Source organism: Caretta caretta, chromosome 3 (genome assembly GCF_965140235.1).
Source record: "Caretta caretta isolate rCarCar2 chromosome 3, rCarCar1.hap1, whole genome shotgun sequence".
Taxonomy (NCBI): domain Eukaryota; kingdom Metazoa; phylum Chordata; order Testudines; family Cheloniidae; genus Caretta; species Caretta caretta.
Window position 1 is genome coordinate 152,285,526 of NC_134208.1, and position 27,397 is coordinate 152,312,922.

Genomic DNA, 27,397 nt, shown 5'->3' on the forward strand with positions numbered 1-27,397 from the left:
ATTCAGAGTCGCTGCTCTCTGGCTACCACTAAATCACCCCTGCCAGAGATGACTTCTCCCCAGAATTCATAAAAATACTCCTGAGGAGCAATTTATTTTGCTGTGGAAATGGCGCAGATTGAGACAAAACGGCAGGTGTTTTCAAAAACTTCCTGGAGGAAGATGTCCAAAACTCCCAACCACAGTTCAAATCCCTGCAGCTGAGCACCGTGTTCGGCTGTCAATCCAAGAACAAATAACTTTAGTATCAAAAAAACAGTTAAGGTGTTAAGTGACAAATGTATTTGCCTTTTGCCTAATTTATAAAACCTGAGCACTGTAACATAAGAAAATGAAAAATTGAATAGCATCAATGTTAGAGGTTTCACAAAAACATCAAAAAGGAGCCATTTTAAAGTCCTTTAATTTCAAAAAATGTTTGACTTGTTCATAATTATCAGGACAAATTCTAGTTGTCAGAAGGACTTAACCCTAAACATTTGGAAGCATGATTTTTCTTTTTCCTTGTAATTAACAACTGCATTGTAGTTGGACTCTGACTGCAGCCTCCGCTTCTAATTATCCATGGCAACCTTGCATGCTTGCAGAGCTGGGAGTAGAAACCTAGTTCCAAAACAGATTTTCCACCTTGAGCTAAAGGAACATCTGTTAGCTATAGATTATCCTTTATATTCTAAGGTGCAACCAGCCAACAGAGGGCAACATGCTCATAAACAAGTAGTGCCCAGTCCTGCTCCCACTGAAGTCAGTGGTAGAAACCTTCTGTATTCAACAGTGGAAACAGGATAGTCCCCATACCTCCCATTGAAATCAATGGGAGCGGTATTGGGCACCTAAACTACCCACGGTGGAGATAATCAGTAACTGTATTTACTTACAAACTGTTTTCTGGTGTATGAATTTTCAGGCAGATTTAAGAATATGGAAAGTTTGCAGGGGTAGCAACAAGCTAGTTTTGAGATAGAGGGTGACCAAAGTTAAACATGGTTAAATTGTGAAATGACCTGTAACTCAAAAGTGGCTTAATGAATCTTCTTCAGACTTCGCAGAAATATTCTTCTTTGCCTTCTGAATAAATCTAGAAAATTTCAGGCCAAATCTATTTCCTAAGCCAACGTTGCAGGGCTGAAAAGTTAGGACTTTAAAATATAGGTACAACTGTTTCTCTGTAATATGCTCAGTATATTTTTTTCAGAAATAAAAAATAATCACTTGCAGCAGAGCGTAGTTTAATATGAATTTTCCAAGTGGCACTGCCTACTTTCTTGATCCTAGCTGTGAGAATGTGTCTGTTTAAATGGAAAAACAAATTAATAGATTTTCCCCCATCTCTCCCCTCCGCAGCACGTGTGCTTCTGCTTACATGTGGAGTTTGTCACAAGCTGAGGGAGGAAATATTAGTGGGAGAACTTTGGTAAAATATTGACAGCACTTCATTGCCGAGTTTCAGTCACACAACTCCCGTTTCCTTTGCCCACCCAAAACACATTTTGACAGGTAGCAATTTTGTTGTCTGTGCAGCTGGCTATTGAAATTCACGAAGATGATCTTTCGTCATTTTTTTTTATCATCATCACAAAGGTGAAAATCATGTTTCTTTTAGACTCATGGAAGATGTTTGCGATCCTCTCAGGATGCTGTTGATGAATGTAGTCCTCTCTTGTTGTTGTCGTCTAAGTGATAATATGTATGGTAATTTCCCTTCATGGCGACTGATACTTTAACATAGTCTGCTGCTGTGCTGCGCACCAGCACATGAACCCTTCCAAAGTATTCCTGTTGCACTCTTGTTTTCTTTGCTGAAGGATCACTTAAATAGTTTAGACGGAGCATTATGCAAAAAGTCCAGTCCTTTAGATCCCTCAGCTGTGATCACTGTAATTAAGGTTGTAAATCATGTTTCATTATAACTCCCTATTTTTCACACACTCCAATTATTTTTCTGAAATATTAACTTTTTGGGCGGAAATTTTCCAGGTCAGGTTTCTGCCTAAAGATGAATATTTCTTACAGAGAGTTTCAGATCCCCACAGCCATTCGCAAGTAATGAGTTTCCAGTGACTCATCTGAATGGGTATCCACTGATTTTGAAAAGAATCTATCAATTTCACTCTCATTGATACTCATGGTATCATTGCAGCCTACACGCACTCACTGACTCAAGCTTTGCTTTTTTCTTACAGGCATCTGCACTGCACTAGGAATTACATTCACCTGAATCTCTTCACTTCTTTTATCCTACGTGCTGTATCTGTCTTCATTAAGGACTCTGTGGTGAAGTGGATGTACAAAACAGCTACGCCTGAGCACCAGTGGGAAGGACTCATCTCCTACCAGGTAGGGGGGCAGGAGTCATGCTGCTTCTGAGGTCAGTGGTCCATCAGCTGCATGAAACTCTGCAGTTTCACTTTCTACTGGGGTTTGTCCAAAATATTTTCTTCACTTCCACAGGGTTTTCCTTTGAATCCCTTGGCACACTTTATACAGTTCTAGTCATGCAATCCCAGTTTTGTTACCTATGAATAACTGCTACCCCATTTAAAAGAAAAGGAGTACTTGTGGCACCTGAGAGACTAACAAATTTATTTGAGCGTAAGCTTTCGTGAGCTACATTCGATGAAGTGAGCTGTAGCTCACGAAAGCTTACGCTCAAATAAATGTTAGTCTCTCAGGTGCCACAAGTACTCCTTTTCTTTTTGTGGATATAGACTAACACGGCTGCTACCCTGAAACCTGCTACCCCATTGTTTCTTGTCCTACTGGAGGTTTGTCCCCATGGGGCAAAGAAAACATCAAGAGAAGGGGTTTTTTTCCCCCTGCATGTTGGTAAATGCTTAATACCTCTCCCCCTCACTACACACTCGCCATTTCCAGTCATGACAACAAAATATTCTGACAGATGTTCCACTGCAACAGGTGACATTGTCCAGCCAGTCAGGTGATCCAGTGAGCTGGTCATTCTTGGGGTACTTTATAGTCCTGCTAACTATGGTGATTTGATTTGAATGCAAGTCCAAATCTGAAAGGAGCTCTACAGTAACATGTCACTTAGTCTTTAGTCTGAAGATAGAAAGTATGCAAATATTCTGTGACGATGGTGAAACCAGAGAACTGCTTTCTCTCCCCCCTTGAGTGCTGGTATGTAAAATGTAACCAAGTTGTGGGAGACAGTGATTTGGAAATTTAAATGGGAGTAGATACTTATCTGCTGTGATTCTATGTGATATGCAGGGGGTTAAAGTCACTGGAAAATGTAAAAATCAGGAAGGCTTTTTAATCTGTCTTTGAGCACTGTGATAGGAACCTTAGGCATTTTTCACCTTCCACTGAAAGGGGATCACCTGTTGGGACCAGATGGGTGGGACCAGATGGGTGCATTCCACATGATGATCAGTTTCTTGTAACATGCAGACTTCAGGGTGCATCCACAAGCTGATATAAAATCATAAATGTGAGGATTGGCAATGACCTCCTGGATTGTCAGTCAGTCCCTTCTGTCAAGCAGGGAGGGCTGAGTACTTCTGCATAGTGTGTAAATGGTGCTGTGTAGTTCAGATTTGTTTCATGATTTGATGGGCAAATGAATTAGTTAATTGTATTTGTTTAGATTCCTGATTGCTTGTAAAATTCAGAGAAATGGCCAGGAGGGTTTTGCAGTCAGATATGATGCATCAGGGCAATACTGCTCTGGTATCACACATCACTTGCCTTCGAAGAATTGGCAGCATTGTGGCATCAACTGTGTGTTCTGGAGTAGTGGAGTTCTTGTCTGTAGAATACAGTATCTGTGGACCTGAAATTTTTCATTGGCTAATTTCAGTAACTGGAGACGATCTTGTAGCTACTCTTCTCTTCTCTTACCTTCTCCTCCTATACTGTACAGGCAAACTACCACTTAAGGTGTACACGGGGGAATATACAGAGCAGTAGATGTGTAAAGAAACAAGGGAAAATGTTCTTTTATACAGTTCTCTGCTGTGTTTTTGAAGTACAGTAGCTGATCCTTTGTTATCCCAATGGTTAGGTGTGATCTGTTTAGTCGAGATATTTTTTGACTGGTAAGAGGGGCGTACAGTTAATCCTGTTCTTCTGTTTGTGTTACTAGAACTTCTGTGGGGGTTTTTTTTGTCTCCCTTTTTCACCACCTCTGCTACATTCACTGACCTGTATTTTCTGCTCTCTCAGGAGTCACTCAGCTGCCGCCTGGTTTTTGTGATGATGCAGTATTGTGTGGCTGCAAACTACTACTGGCTGTTGGTGGAAGGCATGTACCTGTACACACTGCTGGTCCTGTCGGTCTTTTCTGAACAGAGAATTTTTCGGCTTTATCTCTGCATTGGCTGGGGTAAGTCAGTCTCGTGTTTTTTCTCATATTATTTACAGGTTGCTGAGTGCATTTGCCTGCACAGTGCATTTGCCTGCACAGTCACTGTGGTGACTATCCTATCTCATACTTTGGGACAGGTGAAATAGGAAAAGCTGTCTGTTTAAGCATATTCTCTTCTGTAACTGTTGAATTCAAGTCCTGCTTCCCGTTCCTTTTCTGTTCTTAATATCTGACCCAATGCTTTTAAAATCCTTTATAGATATTATGCTATTTTAGTTTCTTATATGAGAGCCTTTAGCTGAAAACAATGACTATGTATAAATTGCCTAAATGCATACATTAGGCTCCATGGGACATCTGTATAACTCCATAAACTCACCGAGACCCTGCAAAATATACTAACACCCACAAACTTCTGTAAACTGGATGACGGGCACACAGTGCTTTACCACTGTATGTTAGTTGCTTGATCATAGAATCATAGAATATCAGGGTTGGAAGGGACCCCAGAAGGTCATCTAGTCCAACCCCCTGCTCAAAGCAGGACCAATTCCCAGTTAAATCATCCCAGCCAGGGCTTTGTCAAGCCTGACCTTAAAAACCTCTAAGGAAGGAGATTCTACCACCTCCCTAGGTAACGCATTCCAGTGTTTCACCACCCTCTTAGTGAAAAAGTTTTTCCTAATATCCAATCTAAACCTCCCCCACTGCAACTTGAGACCATTACTCCTCGTTCTTTCATCTGCTACCATTGAGAACAGTCTAGAGCCATCCTCTTTGGAACCCCCTTTCAGGTAGTTGAAAGCAGCTATCAAATCCCCCCTCATTCTTCTCTTCTGCAGACTAAACAATCCCAGCTCCCTCAGCCTCTCTTCATAACTCATGTGTTCCAGTCCCCTAATCATTTTTGTTGCCCTTCGCTGGACTCTCTCCAATTTATCCACATCCTTCTTGAAGTGTGGGGCCCAAAACTGGACACAGTACTCCAGATGAGGCCTCACCAATGTCGAATAGAGGGGAACGATCACGTCCCTCGATCTGCTCGCTATGCCCCTACCTATACATCCCAAAATGCCATTGGCCTTCTTGGCAACAAGGGCACACTGCTGACTCATATCCAGCTTCTCGTCCACTGTCACCCCTAGGTCCTTTTCCGCAGAACTGCTGCCTAGCCATTCGGTCCCTAGTCTGTAGCTGTGCATTGGGTTCTTCCGTCCTAAGTGCAGGACCCTGCACTTATCCTTATTGAACCTCCTCAGATTTCTTTTGGCCCAATCCTCCAATTTGTCTAGGTCTTTCTTTATCCTATCCCTCCCCTCCAGCGTATCTACCACTCCTCCCAGTTTAGTATCATCCGCAAATTTGCTGAGAGTGCAATCCACACCATCCTCCAGATCATTTATGAAGATATTGAACAAAACCGGCCCCAGGACCGACCCTGGGGGTACTCCACTTGATACCGGCTGCCAACTAGACATGGAGCCATTGATCACTACCCGTTGAGCCCGACAATCTAGCCAGCTTTCTACCCACCTTATAGTGCATTCATCCAGCCCATACTTCCTTAACTTGCTGACAAGAATACTGTGGGAGACCGTGTCAAAAGCTTTGCTAAAGTCAAGAAACAATACATCCACTGCTTTCCCTTCATCCACAGAACCAGTAATCTCATCATAAAAGGCGATTAGATTAGTCAGGCATGACCTTCCCTTGGTGAATCCATGCTGGCTGTTCCTGATCACTTTCCTGATGTGAAAGACCTTTGCGCTATATAAGTGTAATAAAATGGAACAGGGCAATCCAAGAATAGCCCTCATATCAAGCATCTCACTTTACATAACAGCTGTTTGTCATCTGAAAACAGCAGCACCTACAGGAGGAAATGCTAGCCACTCCTGGGTGCAAATGAGTGTATTTCCTTGTACGTACAACGCAGGGTTATAGATTTTGATTGCATGAGCTATGTGGAATATTACTGGGGCTGCGAAATGAAGGTAATGATAGGTCAGCTCTATCGTATGGGCAGAACAATTGGTTATCTTCTGGAGAGCGATGGAATGTTCAGTGACTATTGTGCATGTGCGTGAGAGATTAGGGGTTGTGATGGGTTGGATAAGTTTCAGTCCCTTGAGTCCGAGCTGTCTGTAGTAGAAATGCTAAAGCTCTGAATCTTTCTCTCTCCAACTAAGCTTCTTTTTGTTAAATAGATTGAGCTCCTTTTGTCTGGCACTGGTAAGGCATGTTTTCTAATCCTTTAACCATTCTTGTGGCTCTTCTGTGAATCGTCTCCAATTTATCAACAGCTTTGATTGTATTACATAGGAACAAAGAACTGGAAGGGATCTCCTGGGTTACTGAGTCCAGTCCAGTCCTCTGCTATCACAAGCAGCCCCATCATGTACTCCTGTTCATAAATTTATCAAGCTCCATCTGAAAACTAATTAGGTTGTTTGCTCCCACAACTGCTGTTGAAAGACACTGTTCTTCCCCATTTTCTGCATTTGCCTTCTGTGAATATGCTAGCAAATATGTTTACTGGTAAAATTCATATAAATGATCCATTGCAAATTACTAACTCACCTGTATTGAATACGTAGTGAGATATGAATGGTGAAAGAGTTCTGATGTGTTAATGGGAATAAATAAATATGAGGAATAACAAATCTCTGCTGGAATGTGCTAGCCAAAAAAGTGCTGCTGTAACCCTTTCTCTATCATCTTAGTGTGCATAGCAACAGCAGCTACATGCTGTGTAATCATTATTAAAATCATACATAGCTCAAATCCTATGAGCAGTCCTGCCCCTCATAAAACTTATAAGGCATCCAACTCACCAGGGAGCAAAACAGAACAGAAATAAAAACAAAATTATATTCCGCAAAATTCCTGTATAAGAAATAGTGGAGAGGGGTGGTATTTTGTCCGAAAAAGTTCAGCCTCTGGTAAGAACAAAAGATGAAAATGATGAAGAAAAATGACACAGTCCTGTTTGTTCTCCCTCATCTTTCAAGTTTTACTACTGTCAATTTATTTAATTTTTGAGTTTGTGAAAATGACTGGCAATGCCAGAGTCTGGCATGCAATGTCTAGGCATCATCCACACTTCCTGCCAGTACTGTTGACTCCTGACCTGCGAAGTCCCTTACTATTCCAACCCTGAGTACTTGCACAAAACACTGCCAATGCACCTTCATTCTCAAATACAGCAGCCTCTACGACTCCTATCCTGGGAAGTGCCCTCAAAAGTGTTCATAACTCGTTCCTACATCAGACTTAATGATTGTGAATGTAACTACTGGCAAAATGAAGTAAGAATAGCTTTTCTTCCTGTCTCTCTGTCTTGCTCATTATTCTTTTTTCGTGAATATGTAACCCTGGTTCAGATCTCTTTATGCCATGAATGCTCAGAACGTCTTCTGAATAGACTGATTTTTCTCAATGTAATGTTCATGTTTGCTCCAACGAAACAAGATGCTCCTGTTCTAGGTGAAAGAGTTCTGTAGCTTGAAATAGTTTCAGTTGTTAAAAGATCACCCTAGCGACAGAAAGGAATTAGTGGATTGAAAAAAAAACAAAACACAGAAGTGACGTGTTCAGTTGCTAGTCCCTCATGTCATTCATCTAACAATGGGAAGTTATGGACATGGGTCATGGACAGGCAAAGGCCTTGAGGACAAAGATCTCAAAGGTTGCCATTATCTAGCAGTACAGTGCCCATTGCATATGATGAATCACACCTGATAAAGCTGGTTTTTACCAGAGCTGGCTGAATAATTGATTTGACTTCCACTAATTTGTTCACCACTTGCTATTGTTCAATAAATGTTTTTACATCAAATTTCAGTTTGTTATGAATATTTGTTTATTAACTACTTCTCCCTTTTCTTTTGTTATAATTGAGCCATTTGATTGGTCACAGAAGCCTCACGGTATTATTTCTGCTTCCTGGTTGGATAACACTAATTTTTCTATGTGTGATCACATGTATATGGGTTTGAGCTTCTCCCAGACATCCACAGGAACAGAACCATTGGAGTGTTTATGAGCAACCACTGTATCCAGCTTGCTGGTTTCGTTCCCCTGAATGTTTGCAAATACTCGTTTTTGCAGCATTTACCCTGCTGTAGTTGTTGTGCTTGGCAGGTGCTGTGCATGAAGTCACAGAACAAGTAAGAGCTAAATAGGCTAGGCCAAATTCATCCTCACGCATATGAAAATAAATTTGACTGGCAATTTAGGGGCCAATCCTCAGCTAGTGTAAATGGTTGTAGTGAATCTGCCCCAGATTTTAGGCCTAAATGCTGAGCTTTGTTAAAATTTGTCATAAGGTGGGCAGCAGCAGCTAACACACACACGTTGTTCCCAGAGATGTACTGACATGAGTCAGCGAGGATGATTTGAAACCCATGCAATTTCTGGGTGATAATATAAAGAGGTGGTTGTTAAATCAAAACTACCATGTTCGTTTAGTTTCTGTTCAAAACCTGGGGGGGGTGAAACTGCTTTTTTTTTCACCCCATTTGGAAAGCGGTCTCATTGGGGTGTTTCTCTGTTGTGTCTCTTGGCAACATTAACATATAACGGAGTAAAATGCTAAATTACAAAATATTTTAAAATAATTTTCCAAGTACATTTTAGCTAAAGATTAATAATTGACTATTATGTAGATGGATTATTATTGTTACTATTTCTATTTATTAGGATGTACTCCATTCACGTCAATGCACATTTGAGTTTATTTTTCTTTTGCAGTAGAAATAAATAATTGATTTTTAAAAATTCTGTTCAGTTTATTTTTATAAAAGAAATACCCATGTAGCAAAACTGGAAAAAATGTAAAAACCTTTCCTGAATGATGTAAGTAAATTAATGTAGGGCAAAATTTCACCCCGTTTCACAAATCAGGAGTCATTTATGTGAACATCTGTTTTATATTCACAGGATTCCACAAGCAACCCTGGATTTTTTGGTCAGGAATCTCCATTTTTTTCTGGCTACATCCTTGTAGAAAATATTGGGGAAAGTGGAATATGTGGAGAGGGCAGTGTTATATTTTTGCTTGTTTCGAAGAATTATTATTATCCGGGTTACCTTAGCACCAAGGAGCCCCAGTCATGGACCAGAACATGGTGCTGTACAAACACAAAACAAAAGACAGTCCTGACCCCAACGGGCTTACAGTCTGAGTTGTGCAAAAGGTTTTGTGATTTCACACAGGCACGGATGTAATGTATTGTGCATGCTATGTAAACCAAAGCCCACATCTTCCCTTGTTGCCAGCATTTGCAAAGCTGCTAGGAAAATTATACTGTATCCAGAACAGAAACAGTGGCAACAACAAAAGAGGCCATATTGGGCAAATGGCAGGGCAGGTAGATGAGTTTACTCCCTTCAGTCTAGAGTAGCTAAGCAGAATATTGACTCAGAAGGAGTGGGCTCATTTGCAGTGGAAAAGAGAATGTTGTTGCTATTTATTTCTTATACTGCCCACAATGAGCTGGATGCTCCACAGATGTTAGAGCCCCAAAGCACTCTTGCTCCACAAGAGACAAAACAGACATGGAATGCAGGGGGAAAGGAACACCACATGTAAAGTGGTCATGGTGATAAGACATTGGTGTTTTTTGTTTCTTAAAATACATAGATTATTCCTAGTTACAGCATTTAAGGCAGCAAGGCATTGTTGTTTTAGTCCGAGTCTGAGAGAGCCAGCACTGAACCCAACTCACCCCAACTAACTACATCAGCACTGTGTAAAATAGTCTAGTCTATGAGAACAGCAGATTACACTTCAACCCATCCATACGCCCACCAGCAGCTACTAGAACAGGGAACTTTTTACATTCTGAAGAGGAGGAAAATGATGTTTGAGCAACATCCCACAATTGCAGTGTGCAGGGAGAATGACACAACTGGGCAATGAGCCGCACTCAAGACTAACAGGAATATATTAATAAAAAGCCAGACCGATTCTCTGAGCTCCTACAGCAATTTTACACCCAGCTGTGCTCACAGCGGGAAGCTGCCAACCAGAAAAACTGACAGCCCAAACCTCCTCCAAGGAAGAAAGAGCTGTAGGAATGAAGCTATCAGTGTCTAAAGCCAGATTGCAAGGAAGATCCAGGAAGAACACTTTCTTTCAAAGTCTTGTATAGACTCGGTGTAGCAATTAGATGTGTTCGTTCCATTAGCCATTTCCTTTTTAACTTGCTTCTTCAAGTAAAAGTCTTTGTTAGAACCAGGGATATCAAGAGCCTTACTAAAAATACTGCAGCATTCTACACTAGTGGCCGCAAGCCCTGCGGTACATACCGCTGTTGCAAGCTGCTGCGTTTTGGACCATTCCTCTTGTTGCTTCAGACTTTCCAAACAGATATGGGGATTGAGACACATTGAAGTTTTGTGTGTGTCTAAATCCCCTGGTTGAGTTTGAAACTCTCAGCCACTGGTGGTTGTTTTTTCTCTACCCAGAGTAATTGGAAACTTTTGTATCAGAAGGGCCTTTGTTTTAGATTAAGGGCATGCCTACAGTGACCAGGGATGGCCAGGGATGAGGTGCTATGGCAAAACTGTGTGTGGAGCCCAGGAATAGAATAGCTGGGGTGGGTGGGAACGTCAGGCTGAAAGTGGATTGGTGGAAGTGTGCGTAAGAAACTTTCATAGCTTAAAGCGCTTAGCACAATGGCACTTGATCTATTACTGGGGTTCCTAGGCTACCTGGTAATATAAATAAATAACAATAATACTCAACCCCATGCTATAAACCCCTGTTTCATGAGCACCAAATTGATGGAAACAGTTCAGAAAGAAAAATTAACTGTGTCAAATGTGGTTAAATTATGAGGTCTATTTTGGGAGAAAAACTTTTGTCTGTAGCAATGCAGATGTCAATGTAAAGTGTAACCATGAATCTAATAAAAGATACCATTGACCTTGTTATCTCCATTTTAATATAATTTGCTGTCATCTTATCCTGTGGCTGCCACTTAAAAAGTCATAACATTAGAGATACCATAGTTTTTCCTCTGAATTGAGAATAGATGGTTGGTAAATGTTGATTTGCTGTCATGGCGTACTGTGATGCATATAATCTTAGAAATGTGTGGATAGAATTAAAGATCTGCAATTTTTAGATCCCTGATCCCAATGGATATGGGGGGGGGGGGGAAGGAGAGGGAGAAAAAGATATGTTCCCTGTGTTAATACATTACCAAACCCTGAACTCACTTTGACATCTTTTCTTAGTCTAGCCAAACCACTGTACATACACCAAAATACATTATGGGCTTGTTTGACAAGGAAAACCTCTCCATTGGGTAGAGGTTTCTAAATCATGTGAAGTTATGGTTCCCTCCTATGAACATGCTTTCTTGGTACAGTACACAAAAGTTACCCTAGACTGAGTCTTAGAGCAAACCACGCATGCTTGGGGTGTGTCTAGACTAACATTCACAATCATGTAAATTAACTCAAGTTAATTAGCAATCAAGACCAGGATCACAAACTCTTGACCAGACAAAGCCTTTGTGATCTTTGAAAACTAAATCCTTTCGGAGATGCTGGAGACATTGCTGTTTTTTTGTGCTATAAATCACGAGAGACATTACTTCAGATTATACAGTCCATTGTAAATAGGATTTATGTGGATTAAGTAATGTCGTGGGGACATACCCTGACTAGATTCCTGACCAGGACGTTGGAACAAGAGACTCTATCCCTCATAGCCCCGCTACCCTGAGAGTCTGTCCCAGATTATATACTGAGCCTAGCACCTCCTGGAACAGAACTTTTGAAGTTTGGTCGGTGCTGCATGTATATGCAGTACAGACTATATCAATTAAAACTCATAAATTTCCACAATGCTGTCAAATCTCAGGGCCTTGGATTAAAGTGCAGTGACATGAGACGTGACTGATGTAGCAGCGCAGGCACTGGATAGCAACTGGGAGGAGGAGACGCCAGTCACCATGTTACCCTTAATTCATTTAGTACTTTCTAATCAGAATACTGAAGTTGTTCAGTAATGACAGGCTTTGTCTAGTTTGGCCCTTTTAAAATATATCACTAATAATTTGAATCTCACTGAATCAAAAAATCAAGTAATGCAATTAAATATGGAGAGATTGCTGATGTATTCAGGCTATGGAGATCTCCACAAATCATAGCACTTATCTCTCTAAACATCTGTTCCTTTCCTGAAATATATCGTGTTCATGTTTCATCTTGTAAATTTTCATATTAGGGTGACTTTTAATCCAGCCTTAATTCCCTGCAAAGTCAAGAAGGGAAAAATTCAGTCTAATTTAATAGCTTCCATGAATCAAAGACTCATTTGGGATTGAAAGTGATCTGCAGTGGGTCGCCTAAGACACTTCCTAGGCGTCCTAGCACAACTGGGAGCTTGTCTACCTGGCCCTGCAGTTCGGACGGTGTGAGTGTTAATTGCATCGTACACTAGGGTGCATCACTGTAACTCCCCGATGTGAATGCTGTGCGTGCAAACGAACAGGTACCTAGCTTACATTAATGCAGTCCTGTTTGAAGAGGACTACATTAATGCAAACCAGGTATCTTGAGTTTGTGCCTGCAGCATCCATAAGGGGAAGTTACAGGACAACACTTCAGTGCACACTGTAATTCACCCCCCAGTTGTCTGGGAGGTGCTCTGTAGCCCAAACTGTGGGGCCACATAGACAGTTCTCACTAGCCCATTCTGATAGATGGCTGCACGATCCGAGGATTGAATACCTCCAGTGATGGTGATTTGGCAACCTCCCCCTGACTGGCTCACTCCATTGTCCTTATGATTAGTTATAAAACGCTTCAGAAAGTTTCCTTGCTGTTGCTGCCTGTTACTTCTCATTCTGTCCTTACTGACGAGGGAGGATAACTGACCCTTTGTCTCTTTGTAACAGCCTGCTCTCCTGGGTGGCTGTGAAAGAATACAATACAACACAACTGAAAGTTATTACAGCATAATTCACATTGCAGATACTGTTTTGAGATTTCCAGACCACTGAAGATCATAACACTTTTATTACTTTCACACCCCCCCCCCCACACACATCCCTTTAAATACACTCCATGGATTGTACACCATCTTACTTGGCACTAATGTGGGTAAAGAACCTGAAAGGGTGTGCAGGGAGGGACAGATTCACAGAGAAATTATGGAAATGTGACACCTTGTTTGTTCTTGGGACAATGTTTCATCCCGCTCTGTCTAATGAAACATTCCCCCCTTTGCATTGTTTCTGGACATTTCCAGCACTATCAGTTGACAGATGCACTTTTTAAGTGTAGATTTAAATGTGGGCGAACGTAATGCAAGTGAAGGATGTTGGATTGATGGACTTGAGTTTGAATAACAACAGAACTGCAAGCTTCCCCAACACAACACCTCCCACTCCTCCCTCACTGTGACCTAGCGGGAGCTCCCGAATTCGGTCTCCATGGCCCATTCAATGAAAGCTGCCAACAAGAGGTTCAATTAGTGCCAGTTTTGGAGGTGTTTTTTGTCACATGAACACCTATCCACTTGGAACTAGACTGATCCCCTTAACTCATTTTATATAGGCCACTAAAGGATGGTAACTTAGCAGCATTGTTGACCTGGAACCGTGTTTGGTAGGTACACTGGATGGGAGCTGCAACCCTGTCACTGGCTGGCTATGTTGCTCTTAGTCATATGATGTTTTAGTCCTTCTTGCTTTTCCTTGTTTCTGATTGTCAGTATCTATCTTGTCTCCTCTCTTCTCAGGTGTACCAATGCTGTTTGTTATCCCCTGGGGAATTGTCAAGTACCTTTATGAAGATGAGGGGTTGGTTCAGTTCTAATATCTAGCTGATATTTCATTTGTGGTGCGTGTGTGTTGGGGGGTCACTTTTGTTCGGTTTGATTGCTTTGGCAATGGCTGATGTGCTGAAATCCTATGTAGTTGCTTGTGTTGTGTATGATGCTCTTGCATAACATTTCTGAAAGGCACACAAGCTCATTCCTGGTCAGAATTTTCCATATGTCTAAGTTTATCTGTTCCTCTGCAGGTCAAAGAGAGGTACATTTGTATCTCTTTTTCAGCAGCTACCATATCTGTTGTAGAGGTTGTCATACCTTATCAGACTATCTTTGATAGTCTGCCTCTGGCAGTAGCCTCTCCAGGATTCTTCAGAGGAAGACAAAAACCTCCCACAATGTTCTCTGTTTGTGTTATTCCTTCCTGACCCTTGTTGTGATCGTCTTATGCCTTGCAGCAGAGATCTGATTATCCATTCTTTTCTTAGCTTCCATTATTCAGTCCTTTATAAAATACAGCCATGTTCTCTGTCTGGCTGTCCTTGCATTGCAGAGGATTGCACAGGTTGACTGCATTGCATAAGGAAATGCTGTAGAACTTGAAATACTTGTTTTCTGTTAACTTTCACCATAGTGGCTGATTTGAAAAATCAGTGGCATCATTTAATCTTACCAAAAATTATTTCTAGCAACAGGCTAGTAGCAGCTTTCCTCTAATAGGGACTGGCTGGGAGCATGGAAATAATGTAATGCATGGCCAACATCCTTTGCACTGATAAACAATTCTACGTTATTTATTTTTTATTCTGTTTACCACCCATTGGGCCCTGTTGCCACTCAGCGTACACACCCTGCTGGCACCTTCCTAGAAAACCCTGTTTAAACACAGTCCTTTGCTAGCGAGGTACCAATATGGTGTGAAAATTCACTGTAGTTGGGCCCAACATTGTATCAACTCTCCCCTTGACAGAGTAATCAAAGGAAGGGATATCAGGAATCAGTTTTTATTTGTGTCTTTCATAATACAAAATGGTTTGCTCAAGTCTTCTTTCCAGGCTAAAATAATCCTAGGGTTTTCTGACTGTTCTGTCCAGGTCTGTCTCAACTATATTCTGTAATAAGTAAGACCTTGGCTTATCTGTTGCAAGTTTTGTCCAGATGATCACTATAGCTTTAGAGAACTTGAACAGTCGGCGCTCCACAGGCCTATCTTTCCGTTGGTGTGGAAAATGTATTCAAAATGCTCTCCCTCAGCCTTCTGCATTATGCAGTGCTCAGAGCTGACTTATGATTTCTATTAAAGAAAACTGTTTCTTGCTGCCTTCAGCAGACCCTAAAAGGGGCAATTTTGCATCTTATTAGGTTTTCTAAATCTTGTATAAATATTTGTAAAATACTGTAATAAATCACCTTGTGCAGTTTCCTCTCTGAAGGGCAAGATTTCTATGCCTCGGGCCTCGGGATGGCATTTGTTAGTGCGTCTAGGGATATCTTTCATGCCATTTGCCATAGTGCTGCCGCTGTGGATGTGCAGAAGGCTGTAAATTTCATTTGTGACTCAACTATCTCCCCAGTTATGAGGCATAACTAGAAATAAATAAGGTCAGGGCTACAATGGCTCAATGTTCTAGGCAATCCTGAGAATGTAACCACTCAGAATCAAGGATTGTAGCCTGCAAGGACAGGTTGTCTACTTGCAAACTGTCTCCTTCCTGCCTGACCAGGATTGCCACAATTGTGGCTTCAACTGTGAAGTTCCCCTAAAAACTGCCATTCATTAAAAAGAATTGATGTATTACAAGAAGACCTTTTCAGCTCCCCAGTTCTTTAAAATCTATCTCTCCATTTTTGTCGGTCCAATTATATATGGGTGGAAGTGAAGACAGATTATGTTTCTTAGTTATAGGAATGCACCCACAAGTCTGGTACTAACATTCATCCCCCACACTCACGTCTGCACTATCAGTTAATTGCAGATGCAAAATGCAGGGACTGGTTTGCAGCTTTTTTTTTAAATCAGACTGTTCAGTTGCACCAAACCAAGACAGAAGTGCACCGAAGATGATTTTTTTTTTTTAAAGGAATACAAACTTGGGATGAAAAAGCAGAGTTTTTACAGCGGTATTTGGTTAGTTGGATGACTTCCCCACTAGGGACCGAATTCTGGGAATTGCTAAACATGGTCTGAGAGGCAGTGAGCATACTCAGTTGCCAGTGAATAGATCCAGGTCACAATAGATGGTGATGTTTCTATTACTGTAACAACTCCAGAAAGTACAAATAGACAAGAAATCACGTACCGATGTCAGTTTTATTTTTTGGACACTTTAATTGTGCTGGTACACGAATTGCATTGTAATGGTGTTGTATAAAATTAAAAATAGTTAAAGCTGATCTGTGCTGTGGAAACCAATTAATGCATGTATAAATGTAGCAGAGCTAATGTAAAGAACCATTTCTCAGTCTTTGTCATCACTAGGAACTTTAAAAATTGTCTCTGTTTCTACTGCAGCTACTCAGAGAAATTAAAACTGCTTCTAGTCATGTCTCAGAAGTATCCACATAAAATTAATTTTAAAGGCTACATGAAGTTGGTTCCCAGTCACTCATGCCAGTGAAGTGGTTCTCCTGTTAACACCGTATTTTCATCTGTTGGGTTTGATAAGAACTGGTGCCTTTGAATAATGTTGAATGGTTTGATAGGAGATTAATAAAGTTATTAATTCCAGTTTATGCAAATGTTAGGAATCCTGTATGCTACTTGCTCATAACTTTTTCTTTAAAATTTCTTTGGGACTGAAACCTACATACATATTGAAAGAACTGGATATGCCCTTTTTCCTGATCTCCGTTAAATAGCCCAAGTTGGAGTGAGTGAACAGGTGCTTTTAAAATATAGATGCTTAATCTTAACACTGAGTGGGGGGAAAGTGAGAGAGAGGCTGGAAATCTGACCAACGCAATGCAGTTCCCTTCTATAGCAGCAATTCTCAAACTTTAGCAACCCGAAGGCCCACATTTTTATTTAAATTTTTTCAGGGACCCCCAAGTCCCCCACCTATGCTCAGCCCCAGGCCCCGCCCTCACTCCATCCCCCCTCCCTCCGTCACTTTCTCTCACCCACCCTCACTTACTTTCACCAGCCTGGGGCAGGGGGTTGGGTGAGGGACAGGATGTGGGCTCTGGGAGGGAGTTTGGGTAAGGGATGGGATGTGCGGTGCGGGCTCTAGGAGGGAGTTTGGGTGTGAGCTCTGGGCAGGGGGTTGGGGTGTGGGTTCTGGCTGGGTGGCGCTTACCTTGGGCAGCTTCCGAAAGCCACCAGCACATCTATCTGGCAGCGGTTCCTAGGCGGGGGTGTTCAAGGGGTTTCCGCACACTGCCCCTGCCCACAGGCACCGCTCCTGCAGCTCCCATTGGCTGCTATTCCTGGCCAATGGGAGCTGTGGAGTTGGCACTTGGGGTGCAGGCAGTGCACAGAGACACCCCCCCCCAAAGGGCTGCAGGGATGTGCCGGTCTCTTCTGGGAGCCATGCAGAGCCAGGGCAGGCAGGAAGCCTGCCTTAGCCCCGCTGTGCCATTGGACTGTTAGTGCCTAAAATCTCTGTTTGGCTTCAGTAGCCTCTGGGAGATAGAAGGAGGAGGAGAAGGAGTTGAGGGAGGGAGAGGAGTTGATCAGCAGAGCCTGTGGATCCCAGTTTGAGAAACGCTGTTCTATAGGATATTCATAAACAGCCAAGTAACAAGATTTGACTTCGGCACTTATAAGATTTAATAAAAAAAGTTGAATAGAAAGATTAGGGTAGTTACCATGTGGGCAAAATATTTGATTTTTAACGAATTCTTGCTCAGCCAGATGTCATATTTGGACCGTTGATTCAATTCTGTAAATCTTCACAATGACAGAAAATTATGTAGGGGGATTAGTCATCAGATTGCAAGAGAGACAGGCTAACAGCATCCAGTTGGGTGCTGTAATTTAGAATGAGGCATTCAAATGTTTCTAAAAACCACAAGTAGCAGCATCTGTTTCCATGTCAGCATGATGTGCTTTTCTGGTATCTAGTTCTCATCATCTGCATTGCCGAGACGCGTGATGAGAGAGGAGAGACTTCATGCATAGTCTTAGCTTTTTGTTTTGTGTTTCACCTCTCTGCTGCCTCCCCAGTTGCTGGACCAGAAACCAAAACATGAATTACTGGCTGATCATCAGACTGCCCATTCTAATCGCCATTGGGGTGAGTGACCAGGAGCAGATACAGGGATTCAGCATACATGTAATGAGACAGATGGAGAGACCAGAGCAGTCAATGCTGGAGAATATACTTTTGCTTAACAAAGCTATCATACAGCAGCTCTGCTCTTCACATGTAATAATGGGGAGAAAACTACAAGGAGAGTTTGGGAGCCAAAGCTGAGAGATTGCATGGTGGATGAATTAATGGTAGAGACAGAATGTGAGAGTCCGTATGAAAGATGTAATGGTGATGGCCACTGTCCTATAGGAAAACTGGGGAGTTCCTGGTCCTCACTTGAGTTCAGAAACATGATCATGTGAAATCAATTCTGTTTCTGGCAGAAAAAACAATGCCAGACACCTGGCTACAGCAAAATGACAAATTCCATTGTATTTTAAAAAAATGCTAGATTCCTGAGTCACAGAATTGTGGAGACCACAGGGCACCAATTGGGATGAATAGGACCATTTATTCTACTCAGGACTCCTGATTCCAGTTGTCTGCAGACTCAGGCAGGCATCACCTCTTTGATTTATGCTCAATTTACCTATTAAAAGTGAACTATCCAATCGTAAAAGCTAGAAACAGATTCTGGAGCATGATTCTGTGGCAAGAGCTGAATTCCATAGCAAATTCTGCAGCTGCAGAAACGTGGAATACACAGGGCCCTGTCTATAGACACCTTGACACAATATATGTTCATCCATATGTTTTGTCTTGCAAATATACTTCCTGATGATTATATCAGCTACTTCTTTCTTTTCTCCAGGTGAATTTCCTGATCTTTATCAGAGTTATATGCATCATCATTTCCAAGCTGCAAGCAAATCTGATGTGCAAAACTGATACAAAATGCAGGTAAGTTATTTGGTGAGCTAGCACTTGCTGTGCCCTTTGAAAAGGGAGACACAAGCAGGAGTGGCGTGCCATAGGAGATTAAAGATTTCAGGCACTGGGTGGTATGCAGGAGGCATTGCACATAACTGATAGTCCAGAACAACTGACCACAGATGAAGCCCGCTGGTGGGTACAGAGCTTATGGTAAACCTGCCCTATCAATGCCTTTGTTGTACCTGTTCTATGGATTAAATGGAGGTCTTGGTCTTCTGGGGCTGTCAATCCAGAATTTACCATGAGCACTGAAACAAAAAATCCATTAGGCAATTATTTTTAAGAAACAGGGAGAAAAACACTGTTGTCCTTGTTTCCATCACTGCTCTTACTTCCCATCTCCACTAGTTACTGTGCTCTCTTATCATGACCTATGTGTCCTAAGTTTTCTGAGCATATTTGTGTGACTCTTTGTCTGGTACAGTATGTGAGGCTTACTGCATGAGTTTAATTTTTACCTTGCAGACTTCGTTGCATGTGGACTGTTCGTGGCTCACCTAGACAGCTGTTCACACCACCAACATTCATGGGCATATTCTTCATCCCTTGATTTCTCTGTCTTTGGGGCTTTAAGATCCTTCCCCCAGATGAATCTTGGTCGACACACAAAGTTGTCCCACCTAATGCTGTGCATATTGTGACACTGCATTGGTGCATGACAGCTTGGGTCATCACAATACCCTGTGACCCACTGTCGTCATGTTTTGGTGGAACAGTATGATGCCTTGATTCAAGGGCCCAAAACAAGGACCCACTAGTCTGGATTTGCTCTGGTATGTCACAGACACCTTAACGTAAGACCCTCACCTCCACTTACAGAGGACTCTCTAAATGTTGATATGATGGGTAGCTAAGTCTAGGACCAAGGGAACATTAAAACCTTGCCATTGTTAATCACATTTTGTTCTGTCTGTTATAACAAATTCACCATAGCAATCGCTAATCTCTGCCTGTCTTTGCACATGAAATAATGGCTGTCTAATGGGTATTTGGTGCTCAGCATGGGAGAAGGGGGCTCCTTTTGGAGGGTTGAGAGAGATAAGATGGACATGGGTCCACTTTATCTCTCGCTATCACAACCTCTGTGACCCTCCATGATAGGGAGGTTTATGAATCTTGAACTTTGATACAGTGGAGCCCTCTCTGAGTGGTGGTTGGTTTTGTGGCAACACACCCCAAAAAGCTTCACTATAAGCAGAGTTTCACTCTAACAGGAGAAGACTTGCCTGGCAAAAGATCCTCTCCTTTTCACCCAGAAATACTGAAGTCCTGTAGCCTATCCCTGCAGCTCGAAGGGCATTGACAGTTGTTAGGTGGGAGCCCTGAAAAGTTCCATCTTCACTCCAAGAGCCTAGAAAGATCAGGCTGGCTCCTGTGATGAGAACAAAACTGGAGGCCAGGGATTCCTCTCCACTCTTCTCCAAGAAGTTAGTGGTAACTTCTCCTTTCTGATGTTTCCTGAGGAGGTGGGGAGGGAGTGAAAGGCATTGATGCAGTTCGAAAGGTCTCGAGCTTTTGCTGTGTTCTTTATAGCTGTTGTTTGGTAGTTAAATACACCAATGCTAGGTGCCCTAGAAATGCACTGGATTAGATTCAAGAGTATTTGGAAAGCAATTGAGCCGATCTGTGCTGGTGTCAGGCAGGATAGGTTCTCCTTATCCCTCTCAGTACTTTCTCTCTTGTTGATGGAGATCTTGATGGCACCAAATCCCTTTTCCTGTGTGGAGGAGCTGAGGTTGTTGGGAAACTTCTTGCCTGCCTCTGAGAATTTTATCTTGGGAGACTGGCCCTTTATTCCCCACAAGGGTATTTCTCCCACTTTTGCAAGACCTTCTGAGTAGAGCCATGTTGGGACTCCCTTCTGAACCCATTAGCACTGTTGATATGCCAACCAGAGGGGCTCTGCACAGCCACACGAGGTGCCTCTCCCTTTCCCCCATGAGTGTCCCCAGAGCAAGTTGAGCTTCTGCTATATGAGGAAGCAAGAGGCTGACCCTGGCTTCCTCAGGTGGCAATGGAGAGCACTAATTGCAAGGCAAGTGTGGCTGCCAGATTTCCTTTTTAAACCACCCTCTCAGCCACTCCATGGAATCCCCTGCCTAGGTCCATTGGTGATCCTGCATCTCCCACTTGCCTGTAAGTGCACACTGATGTAAATAGCTGCTTTGGTTCTCCATCTCTCTGCTTGCATATCACTTTGAAACACAGCATCTAGGGTGCCAAGCTAATCAAGAGCCTGCATTCAGTAGACTTTGAGAGCCTTGAGACTCCATTGGAGCCTCTGCTTCCCATTTACTGGAGGAACAACTTGCATCTTGTCTGCAAATGACAATTCCTCACGAGATGCTGATAACATGTTAGCAGGTTCTCTGGCCCCAGGCAGCCTAGGAATTCCCATCTTAGGGATCTGGCATCTTTCATTACCAGGTTGTGTTGCTCAGTGCCTTACTCCTCTCATCAGTGTTAAGAACCTTTGTTTTGGGAAGCATTCTTCTCCTCCTGTGTATTCATATCTCTGCTCATTGCTCTTGCACTGGGTTTTGCCCTCACTACCCAGGTCCCTGATCTTTGGAGCTTGCCTTGAAAACATCAGCAATCATTCCCTTTTACTTTACGTTCACGTCTCTCATTTGACAAAGCTCAGTGACTTACAGTTATAGTGTTTTTGAAGATGTAATGTGCTATGTAAGTGCTAAGGAATACTCAATAATCCTTTGGCCTTTGCTGGCGCTTTCAGTCCAGTGATCTCGAAGCGCTGTAGTCAGCACTCCTCTTTATACAGTAATTTATAGTATATTTACTATTCTATAAATATACTATACTATAGTATATTACTTTATACAGTAATTTATAGTATATAGAATTTATAGTATTCTGCATGCCTACAGTGCCTTTGAGCCAGCAATCTGAATGTGCTTTGCAAACATTATTGAATTAATCCTCACAACCCCATATTGTCGTGTGGAAACATCATCCCCCTGCTGTCCATGGGGGAAACTCCAGACACACTGTGGTAAAATAACTTGCCTGAGGTCACCCGATGACTCCGTGAGTCAGAAACAGACTAAGGAGTCCTAACTTCCAGATTTCTGTGCTAAATCAGTAGCCGCTATACTGCCTGCTATGACTTCCCTTTCTTTATTACTTTAGATTGGCCAAGTCTACATTGACTCTGATCCCGCTGCTGGGGACCCATGAGGTCATCTTTGCCTTTGTTACTGATGAGCACGCCAGAGGAACGCTACGCTTTGTGAAGCTCTTTTGTGAACTGTCCTTCAACTCCTTCCAGGTAACACCCAGGAAACACACATTCAACCCAGTTTGTATGTTAAATGCTGCTGGAAACCAGTTTCTTTCATGGCAGGTACCCTAAATTTCTTTCCTAATTCAGCTCTTGATGTTAGAGGATTATGAACCTAGGAAAAGTAGGGTAGCCAGAGTGCTAAAATCAGGTGGCCAGTCCTGGTCCTGGCATGCCACACACTCTCCTTTTTAGTGCTTCCTAGATCTCCAGCAGTGATCTGGCCCTTATATCTGCATGTTAATTTCTGTTTTATGTGCAAAACCTAAAAACAAAAATTGTCCATGGTCTCCTGGGAAACTATAATGGTGTCACCCAGGGCAAATTATATGGCTTCTACGATGCTTTTTTGGAAATCTGACCCTTGAAAGGCACATCTGTAGGACTATAACTGTGCATGTGGGAAGGTAGTTAAGGAGTATGGATAGAAAGGATATGGGGGATTCTGTAATGATTCTTTTTCAGCTGTTGTCTCACGTGACCTCTTTTATAGGAATTTCCCCATTTGTGGTGGGTGACCATTATTCTTCTAAACTTCCCACAGGCATTTCAGCCTGCATTTCAATGTCCCCATGAATTGCTGATGTATGGAGTAATTATAGGCCATGGTCAGGGAAAGGGCAGAGTTTTAAGGCGCAAGGGTTGGCAGAACCTAAAAACGTTTTTGTCCTGTGGGAGCTGTTTGGGGTCATGTCATCAAGATTTTTCTCAGCAGAGAGGAATAAACTCTCATCCACTTTTCTGTTTCTTCCTCTAACTATGGAGCATTCCATGTTGGAATGAGATTCTCCTCCCCCTGCAGGTTTGACTAGCAAAACTTGGAGCATTTCTGTGGGCTGTTTTTCTGACTGTTGTTCTGTTGTCTTGGTGGATTTCAGGGACTCATGGTGGCAATTCTCTACTGCTTCATCAACAACGAGGTAAGAGAGACACCAAAGCAGCTCCAGCTTGCCATATCACCATCCACTGCAGAAAAAGAAATCGAAAATGGTCTCGAACTATTAATTGTATCAGTTCAGGTTTGTTCTAGGGTTCCTGCATACAGTAATGACCCACTGGAGGAAATTAGAGGGTGATTTCTCATCACACAGACTATGGGAAAGGATTCAGGCTGCATAATTCAGGGTTAGCTTCAGGCAGAGTCCTGCGAGTTTCTTTGATTCAACCTTTTCATAGATTCCAAGGCCAAAAGGGACCACTGTGATCATCTAGTCTGAACCCCTGTATAACACAGGCCATAGAACTTCCCCTAAAACAATTCCCAGAGCAGATCTTTTAAAAAAACATCCAGTCTTGGTTTAAAAATTGTCAGTGATGGTGAATCCACCACGACCATTGGTAAATTGTTCCAGTGGTTAATTTCTGTCACTGTTAAAAATGTATGCCTTATTTCCAATCTGAATTTGTCTAGCTTCAACTGCCAGCCATTCGACTGTGTTGTACTTGTCTCTGCTCAGTTGAAGAGCCCATTGTTAAATATTTGTTTCCCATGTAGTTACTTAAAGACTGTAATCAAGTCACCCCTAAACCTTCTCTTTGTTAAGCTACATAGATTGAGCTCCTTGAATCTGTAACTATGGAGAACATTTTCTAATACTTTAATCATTCTTGTGGCTCTTCTCGGAATTCATCAGTATCTTTCTTGAAGTTGTGGACACCAGAACTGAATGCAGGATTCCAGCAGTGGTTGCACCAGTGCCAAATATAACCTGTCTACACCTACTTGAGATTCCTTTTTACGCATTCAAGGATCACATTAGCCCGTTTGACCAATGTCACACTGGGGAGCTCATGGTCAGCTGATTATCTGCCATGACCCCCAAATCTTTTTCAGTCACTGCTTCCCTGGATAGTGTCTCCCATCCTGTAAGTATGATCTACATTCTTTGTTCCTAGATGTGTAGTTTTACATTTAGACATATTAAAATGCACATTGTTTGCTTGCACCCAGCTCACCAAGCAATCCAGATTGCTCTGCGTCTGTGACCTGTCCTCTTCATTATTTGCAGCTTTCCCAATTTTTGTGTCATCTGCAAACTTTAGCAGTGATGATTTTGTTTTCCTCAACATTATTGAGAAAAATGTTAAATAGCATAGGGCCAAGAACAAATTCCTGCAGGATCCCCTAGAAATACAACTATTCAATGGTCATTCACCTTTTACAATGACATTTTGAAACTTATCAGTTAGCCTATTTTTAATCCATTTAATATGTGGCTTGTTAACTTTATATCGTTCTAGTTTTTTAATCAAAATGTCTTGTGGCACCAAGTCATACACTTTACAGAAGTCTTGATATATTACATTGACACTGTTACTTTTATCAATCATATATTTTTTGATAACATTACAGGTACTGTTTGATGTGATCTCTTTTCCATAACCCCATGTTGCTTGGCATTAATTGTATTACTGTCCTTTAATTTTTTATTAATTGAGTCTCATATCAGCGGCCCCGTTATCTTGCCCAGGATCAATGTCAGTCCGACAGACCTATAATTATCTGGAGCGTCCTGTTTACCCTTTTTAAATATTGGCACATGAGCTTTCTTCCAGTCTTCTGGAACCCAGTGTTCCAAAACTTATTGAAAGTCAGCATTAATGGTCCAGCATGCTCCTCGGACAGCTCTTTTAAAACTCTTGGATGTAGTTATCTACACCTGCTGATTTTTAAATATCTAACTTTAGTAGCTGCTGTTTAACATCCTCCTGAGCTACTAGTGAAATTGAAACAGTGTTATATGGTACGATCACATTGTGTTTTTCCCCTCAAATACAGAACAGAAATATTTATTGAACACTTCTGCATCATTGTTGATACTTTTCTGCATCATTTTCATCTAGTAATGGACCAATATCATTGTTAGGATTCTTTTTGTTCCTAATATATTTAAGGACTATAAGAAGGATGTTTTTAACAATGCTGACCGTAGATTTCTCCTTGTGTTTCTTTGCTTTCCTTAGCGATTTTCTACAATTCCTAGCTTCTGATTTATTATTCATTACTATCAACTTCCCCTTTCTTCCATTTGTTATATAATGGAAATAAACTGGCCATCAGGAAGTTTAGACTTGAAATTAGATGAAGGTTTCTAACCATCAGAGGAGTAAAGTTCTGAAATAGCCTTCCAAGGGCAGCAGTGAAGGCAAAAGACATATCTGGCTCCAAAACTAAGCTTGATAAATTTATGGAGGGGATGATATGATGGGATAGCCTAATTTTGGCAATTAATTGATCTTTGACAATTAGCAGTAAATATGCTCAATGGCCTGTGATGGGACACTAGATAGGGTGGGATCTGAGTTGCAACAGAGAATTCTTTCCTGGGTGTCTGGCTGGTGAGTCTTGCCCACATGCTCAAAGTTTAGCTAATCGCCATATTTGGGGTCAGGAAGGAATTTTCCTTCAGGGCAGATTGGCAGAGGCCCTGGGGTTTTTTTGCCTTCCTCTGCAGCTTGGGACATGGGCCACTTGCTGGAGGATTCTCTGCACCTTGAAGTCTTTAAACCACGAGTTGAGGACTTCAATAGCTCAGACATAGGTCAGAGGTTTCTTACAGGAGTGGGTGGGTGAGATTCTGTGGCCTGCCTTGTGCAGGAGGTCAGACTAGAAGATCATAATGATCCCTTCTGACCTTAAAGTCTCTGAGACCCCCATCAGTTTTCCTTAAACAGTGTCTCTGCTTTATTTTGAGGAATTTGGAAGCAGAACCATTGCCTTTTTGTTCCAAAAACTCAGTTAACGTGCAATTGGTACCTCAGAGAACAACTCTTTTTTAACTAACCCCTCTAGTAGGTTTCTTATCCTCTCTGTGGCCCAGGCACTAGAGGACAACATGACTCATTCAGACACACTAGTCAAAACTAGTCCATTACAGTGGACATGGGATGGCGGGTTTCATGCATGCTAAGCTTCCACATCTGGATGTGCCATATTCTGGTCCCATGCTTCTATTTAAGATATGACAATTAACTGATGTATGAAGGTACTAGACACAATGGTTTATTTTATGCAGATAGATTTTTATGCTTAACTGCAGTGCATAATCAAAGGTACTGTATAATGTCCTTCAATATCTGGTGTAATGCTGTTTGGAAGGACACGGTCAAGGTATTTTTCATCACTGGCATTTTTCTTTAACTCGCTATTGTTGTCAAGAACCTATTGGAAGCGCAAAACTCAGATTAGGGTTTCTATTGAATTTATCCTTTATGATGCAATTCTTGAGCCTGCTGTTTGCTGAAGTAAATAGTTGCTATTTCTTTGCCTTGTGGAATGAACATGTTGAAAATCCAAAGGTCCAAATTCATCCAAGATGTAATACCACTTAAATCAATGGAATTACACAGGGATGAATGTAGCCTCAGATCTTTAAGTGTTTGCAGTCATAAAACAAGGATGGAAAGTTAGCTCCTGGTTTACAATACAAACTTACGTCAGTATAACTACATTGCTCAGGGGTGTGGAAAATCCACATTGTTATACCTACCAAACTCTCTGTGTCGACAATGGACTTCTCCCTTCGACATAGCTACTGCCTCTCAGGGAGGTGCGGTACCTACACCAAGCAAGACGCTCTCCCATCAGCATAGGTAGTCTTCATTAAGCGCTACAGCGGCGCTTTAAGGGTAGACAAGACTGTGGACACTTTGGCTGTGTTTGCATTAGGAAAGTGTATTCATTGCTGACAATGGGTATGTGCAACAGTTGCTGCTGAATTGGTGCTAAAAACTAACTGCAAGTAAGGACAGGGCCAGACCATATTTAGAACAGTTTCAGAACTGCAGCTGAGCACTGCTTGGAGCAGGGTAATATAGACTAGGCTTGCTGGTGCTGGCTGCGTAGCATA

The 27,397-nt window shown here is 41.9% G+C and overlaps 1 protein-coding gene across 1 annotated transcript in view; it reads left to right on the forward strand.

Annotated features, from left to right (window-relative positions):
* The window catches only part of GLP1R (glucagon like peptide 1 receptor), a 101,968-nt gene that overhangs the window by 67,408 nt on the left and 7,163 nt on the right, over positions 1 to 27,397 (forward strand). The window contains exons 6-12 of the mRNA XM_048843474.2: positions 2,184 to 2,337; positions 4,186 to 4,345; positions 14,088 to 14,148; positions 18,286 to 18,355; positions 19,125 to 19,213; positions 22,397 to 22,535; positions 23,426 to 23,467. Coding sequence (XP_048699431.1) covers positions 2,184 to 2,337; positions 4,186 to 4,345; positions 14,088 to 14,148; positions 18,286 to 18,355; positions 19,125 to 19,213; positions 22,397 to 22,535; positions 23,426 to 23,467 — 715 coding nt within the window. The remainder of the gene's footprint in view (positions 1 to 2,183; positions 2,338 to 4,185; positions 4,346 to 14,087; positions 14,149 to 18,285; positions 18,356 to 19,124; positions 19,214 to 22,396; positions 22,536 to 23,425; positions 23,468 to 27,397) is intronic.